The sequence below is a fragment of the Peromyscus leucopus genome, chromosome X (genome assembly GCF_004664715.2).
Source record: "Peromyscus leucopus breed LL Stock chromosome X, UCI_PerLeu_2.1, whole genome shotgun sequence".
NCBI lineage: Eukaryota > Metazoa > Chordata > Mammalia > Rodentia > Cricetidae > Peromyscus > Peromyscus leucopus.
This window is the reverse complement of record NC_051083.1, coordinates 61,535,130-61,541,091: the sequence shown is the minus strand read 5'-3', so window position 1 is coordinate 61,541,091 and position 5,962 is coordinate 61,535,130. Positions and strand designations below refer to the sequence as shown.

General features: G+C 51.5%; 1 protein-coding gene across 2 annotated transcripts; it reads left to right on the top strand.

Moving 5' to 3' along the window:
- Window positions 1–3,667: 3,667 nt before the first annotated feature.
- Window positions 3,668–5,739, top strand: LOC114708633 (uncharacterized protein CXorf49-like). Of its 2 annotated transcripts, XM_028892041.2 has the most exons (4): window positions 3,668–4,146; window positions 4,647–4,729; window positions 4,987–5,032; window positions 5,449–5,739. In XM_028892041.2, exons 1-4 carry the CDS (start codon window positions 3,900–3,902, stop codon window positions 5,487–5,489), a joined length of 417 nt encoding a protein of 138 aa, XP_028747874.2. In that variant the 5' UTR covers window positions 3,668–3,899; the 3' UTR covers window positions 5,490–5,739. The 2 variants fall into 2 exon arrangements, with proteins under 2 accessions (XP_028747874.2, XP_037055069.1); XM_037199174.1 differs by lacking the exon at window positions 4,987–5,032.
- Window positions 5,740–5,962: the final 223 nt, after the last annotated feature.

Genomic DNA, 5,962 nt, shown 5'->3' with positions numbered 1-5,962 from the left:
TGCAAGCACACATACATACACACCAAATAAAAATAGATATTTAAGAAACAAACCAAAGGCATGGAATGGCATACAGATTGAGATTAAATCAGTATAACACACTGATTCCATGGTTGCTAATTCAACGATTTACTAAACTTTATTTCGACCTCAATGTCAATACAGGTGCACTTTTAAGGCCATTAGTGACCATGTGCAAATGGGATTAAAAATTAAAGTCACTCAGAGGCCAAGTGTATTTTCAATTGCAGACCCTTTTAAGCTGCAATCAAGCATCTTTTTCTTAGTGTCACGTATTTCCCACTTTTGTGCTTTACTGGTGACTTCCCCTTAAACATGGCCCCAAGTGCTGAAGTCTGGAGTTCTTCCACACAAGACAGACAGCCGGAGATGCCTTACACAGACACAGGCATGTGAGATAAGCTGTGTTCAGACAAGAGTTAGAAGCCTGTTTCCCTTAAAGCCAATGGTCATAAGCCAACAGTGTAGAATGAGCAAAGAATGCTTTTAACAAAATGCATATGAAACAAGCTCTGTGGATCGGTAGGTTGATAAACGCTTAAGACCAGAGAGAATTGTAGGAACTTGGCTCTATTTCCCATGGGAGCAGTTTGAAAACTGGAATAACTGAATGGAGAACAAAGGAAATGCTAGCACTCTAGAACCTTCTGGAAACTAAGGAAGGAACTACTCCCCAATTTCAGCTGGGGAAAACTGGCCACAGACAACCTCAGACAACCTCAGGAAAATTATGACAACATTGGTTCCTCATCACCCCTGCAAGGCCTTCCTTGTGTGTCCATTCTGGACCTTGAAAGCATGTTCCTCTATACGTTGATATGTAACCTCAAATAACACATATGCCTGCTTTCAATTCACAAATGTCTATCCAAATCCAGGAAATATTCTAGAACTGGGTGTTCCGCAGTCATGCTTGCTTTTGAAACATGTTAAACACAACCTTGGGGTGTGGACTGCCTCCATTTAATCTGCTGGGTACATGGGCCAAATCTACATTCATTCACTCCCTTACCCATGCACATTCAGAGAATTCCCCCAAAGGTTTCATTCATCAACACCCTTGCCAATGTCCTTGCCCTCATGGTAGTGGGTTCTTCACTCTAGAAGGGAAGCCGTAAGTAGTTACCCAAACCTAGATGTCTCAAAAGGGATGTAAAGATTTATCTGAGTGCTTAGAAAATTGCCAGGCACATAGTGATTGGGGCATGATTCCTGTTCTGCTGATTCTGCCAGCTTACCCACCCAAGGGGGTACCCTCCACTAGGTGCACTCTCCACCTCAGAATAGGGCAGACTACCAGTTTGAACCCCACTTACCCTCGATAGGGTTAAAGGTCATTTTGTGTCTGCAAACCCGCGATGTGAACATTAATTTCGGTTTGCGGCTTCAGGATCAGTGAGACTGAATGTCTTTGTCCTAATCCAAGGAGATTCCCTCCTGTTTGCTTTAACTTGGGCATGGGATGGGGTCTGAGAATGGGACGGGGTCTGGAAGAAGCGGGGAAAATTACAGCCTGTCCTGTTGACCAGTTGGTCTGGCTGTGTGTGGAACAGGGGCTCCTCGATCATTTCTATGCTGAGTACTTCCCAGCCATCAGGACCCTGGAGCCTCACCACAAGCCCCTGGCCTATGTGTGATTACTTTCTCCACTTTACATGGGGAAAAAGCCTCAGAGGGTACAGGCCTCCTTCCACGGTGGGTGTCTGGCCAGAGGAGGTGAGAAAAAGACAGACAAAGCAGACTGCACCATAACCTCAAGACTCCACCCACATACCTACACCTCCCACCCATCCCCACGCATCCACACTTCCCATCCCCAAAACCCTCCTCCCATCCCCACACCTCATCCATAGGCTGGGAGCAGCCGGGATAAGAATTCCAAACAACAAGCATCCTCATTCTTATTGGCTAGGACTGGACAATGATCTAACAAGGTTCCATCCGGTTGGCAGAAGGTAGGCCAATGAGAAGGCCACAATGAAGACATGATCTCACTAGAAGGTTACCCTTGTTTGTGTTTAGCACTAGTGTGTGTGGTGTCCATGGTGACAGTATCTCTGAGTGTCTAGCTGGTCTAGCCAAGACTAGGGATACCCTTGTCCTCACAAGCCAGGCCACATAGACTAACACTAGCGACATGAGCTCTAACAAAGAGGTGGCAATTGAAGAAGTAAGCTTGGACCCTGAGGGCAGGGAAGCCACTGACATCTGTCTGGATGGTTCATGCTCACTTCAGGATCTCAACCTGGCCCCTGACGTGGGATCTTCACAGTGTAGCCTAAGTGAGGATGAGGTTGAGACTGAGGACAACTCTGAGTTTGATTCAGGGTCTAAGTTACAGGTACTAGAGCCTGGAGTGATGGTTCTTCCGGATCACGGAGAGCAGTCTGTCTCCTCAGCCAGTGATAAAGGGGACTTTAAGGACTGCTTACCTCTGGTTAATGACAAGGTTGAGGAAACGGTGCAACAGCCGACCGATCAGATGAGCCAGGGTGCTAGAAGCCGCGCATCCTCAAAAAGCTGCACCACCCAACAGTCTACCCCTGGGGTGGATGCAGAAGCAGACCGCAGCAGAAAAGGCAAGATGGGCAAGAGACTGGTGGATGCAAAGCGGGCCTCTGGGGCCCCCTCCACCACAGGGGGCCCAAAGGAGGCAGGGCGTGCAGGACAAAAAAGAAAAAGAAAAGCACCAAGAATAAGACAACAGTCCCGGAGGAAATCCCAGACCAATTCCCTGACCCCGACTCAGCATCCGATGAAGATCACGAAATGCAAGTGATGAGGGTGACCATTTGCTTCAAGAATGGAGGGCGGATCATATCCAGCAACACTATGGATCCTGAAGACAGAAACAAAAAAAGGAATGTCCAAAGGGGAAATTTTCGTCATATGACTGGCTCTCTGCAGATGTCTGCTCCCAGGGGCCATATGTTGAGCATGGGAAAGCTAGGAGCCTCTTGTTCTAACAGAAAAGTAACTGTGTTCAGAGGCAAGGAACAAAGCAGGCCTCGTTACCCAGGAGCTGCTGCAGGTGGGCTATGGAAGGCCAGTTCTAAGAAGAAATCAGCCCAGGAGAAGAAATCCCTACTGGACGCCCCAAGAGTCACTGGGCGAAGACCTGTCCCACTGTGGGGGCAGAGACCAAAGGCAGCTCCTGTGGAAACAGCCACCTTGCCTCCAATAAGCTGCGTCACCACACTTGAGAGTTCTAAGAAGCACTCCATAACAGCCCTGGAAGCCATTGAGCCTGCAAATGGTCTATCCAGAAAGAGAGCAGTGGTAAGGAATACAAAGGAGGTCCTGCCAGCGGCCAAGCTCGGGGATCGAGGCCTCGTGTGTAAAGATACCATGAAGAATTTGACAGCAATGACCCCATCAGAGCCCTACAAGATCAAGGAAATTCCCCGTGCCCAAGTGAGTAGAGCACCCTCTGTCTCCTCTCACCCTGCCCTTTCCCTCCCCAGCACATAGCGTTGCCCTGCTCCCTCTGCCCCTGCCTTGGCTTGGGGCTTGTCGGTGGACACTCATCCTGCTTAGGATGTGCAGTGTGGGGTCCTTGTAGTAAGTGAGGGTGGATATGAAGGAGGCTCAGTTAGGAGTTGGTTACTATTCCCCTCCCTGTGCATTTCCTGTCTCTAGCCAGGCTGGGCTGGGAAGTGGGCCTGGCTGACAGTTGGGGTGATTTGAGTCCAGAGCCCTTACAGTGTGGGCTGCACAACTTGGACGTGTAGTCGGCCTCAAGGGCCTCCTGATTCCTCCCTCCTGGCTCTTCCCCAAGGAAGCCAGGCCAGATCGTGAGCCTTTCCAGTGCCTGTGGGCCCCTTCCTGGCTGAGCTCTGCCTCCTGACCTGAGGCTGACCCAGGAACAGAAAGTACAGATGGGATGGGCCTCACAGGCCTCCAGTTTGTTCCCCCACCGGCCCCTCAGCCCTCCACAACGTGTACTTAGTGAGGAATTTTTGTGTGAGCTTCCAACACACAGGGCAGAGCAGCCTTGCATGTGCCTGCATCATGGAGAAATGAGCAGTGGAGACCCCAATACCAGAGCACCCCAAGTTCCAGCAAATTCCCAGCTCATGGCCCTGAGCCAGAGAGGCATCAGCCCCAGAACACTTGCACCCGCTGGTGAGTCTTTGGGGTTTGAGAGAAGTGTGGCAGAGGAGGGAAACTTCAGGCTTTGTCAGGCTCTGTCACTGGGAGATTGCCTCCTTCTTTCTAGACTTTTCTGTCTAGGCAGACAGCCCACAGGAGACCGGGTGTAGGCAGGCCATGTTGTCAGATGAGTGGGACTGTGGTGTACACAGCTTTAGAGAGTAGGACAACTCCAACTCTCGATGCTGGCTTTCAGCACTCCAAAGCCTTTTCTGGTCAGCCCTATTTGCTGGGCTCTTCCCAGGTCCTGCCTGTGGCTGTAGCCCTACTAGCGCCAGCCCAGGGCTAAAGTCCTCATGGGGACTTTCTCTGGGCGGCAGAGAAGATGGGCCACAGAACTGGGTGAAGCTGAGGAACCGGGAGGTACAAGTTGCTGCCAGCAGAGGGGGATGTTGCACCATTTTAGACCTCACCAAGCCTTTCCCACCTGGATCCAAGCCTGGATGCTGCTTGCATCCTGTGTTCTCTTTCAGGTGACCAAGGTCCATCTGTGGTCCCCCCACTCCCTCTTGGGGAGAAGCATCATCAAGCACCAGGGACGCTGGGATGTCAGCAGGTAAATTTTTCTTAGCCGCGAGAAATGACAGCTGTGTTAGATGGTAGGTAGGTAGCCAAGTTAACCTGGCTCTTATGTCCACTCCCGCCGTCCCACACTCCCCAGAGAGGGCACCTCCTTTCTGCTCAGGACTGTGTGCCAGTCTTGTCACAGGACTGTGGGGGTGGGGTGTATAAGGACTGGGAGGGAGTGTGAATGAAGCAGAGCGGAGGCCAGGACATTGAATGATAATCTTTCTCCTTTGTCTGTTGGGCTAGTGTCCTTTGCTAGAGAAAGAAGCTCACAGGCTGAGAAAACAACTAGGTATGACTGACCCTGGGCAGGGAAGGGTGAGAGGAGGGGAAGAGGGAGCTAGGTATGTGGGTACAGGGACCTAGGAAAGGCTGTCCAGCTGCTACTCCTGTGGGGAGGTAACACCAAGCAGGGCAGACCATGAGTCCTCTGCACATTGAGTGCTGTGGCACGCAACGAGAGCCGTGCATGCCTGCTCTCCCACGTGCTCTGCCAAGTGCCCGCCCACGCTGTTCTCCTGTAGAGGACATTTCCACGTGGAGCGAAGTGATGGGTGGGGGAGTCAGTCCCAGGGCTTTCTGGAAAGGGGTGGGAGGCAGATTGCCAGTTGAGGATTCCCTGTGGATAGAAAGGGGAAGGAGGGGATTAGGGGAGCTGATTCCTGTGTGTCTGCGTCTGGAGTACCCGTTTGTACCTCTCTGTTTCAGCCATGATGCGGGCCCTCAACAAAAGGTTCCAGGCCCTTTGAAGTGAGCATTCTGCTGTCCACAGCCCTTCCCACACTCCTGACTGTGAAGGTGGCCAGAGTTGGCCTGGCTCTGCTCTGCCTGAGAGGTTGGACCCAGCATCCCTGCAGAAGAGACAAGACCCATGGAGCCCTGGGGCTGTGGCCCTGCTTCTTCCTTCTATTTATTCTCCAGCCAGAGCCACCTTTGTGCCCCTGGTTTTGCCCCCGTCTGCCCCCTGGAGACAGCTGTTGCAAATTAAAGTCGTTTTGTCCTGTGTTCTGCTTTTTGTGGGTTCAGAGAGAATGGGGAGCTGTTCTTTCTCCAGCCCTTTAAGAACAGGAGCCCTAGGGGTAACCTGGGCTAAGCACTTCTGCTTCTGAGCAGGTGCCTTGCACTCGTTTATCCCTGTGCACTGGGCTTAGGTTCTGCCCAGTCAGCATTCCTCCCTTCCATATTGCCATCCCTTCCCTGACTCCTGTCCTTTTCCGTGACA

What these genes read in the sequence shown, in the direction of transcription:
- LOC114708633 (XM_028892041.2), top strand. Translation starts at nt 3,900, where the DNA reads ATGGGATGGGCCTCACAGGCCTCCAGTTTGTTCCCCCACCGGCCCCTC. An exon ending in GGACGCTGGGATGTCAGCAG is followed by an intron (nt 4,730 to 4,986) that starts GTAAATTTTTCT and finishes CTGTTGGGCTAG; the next exon opens with TGTCCTTTGCTAGAGAAAGA. An exon ending in CAGGCTGAGAAAACAACTAG is followed by an intron (nt 5,033 to 5,448) that starts GTATGACTGACC and finishes TCTCTGTTTCAG; the next exon opens with CCATGATGCGGGCCCTCAAC.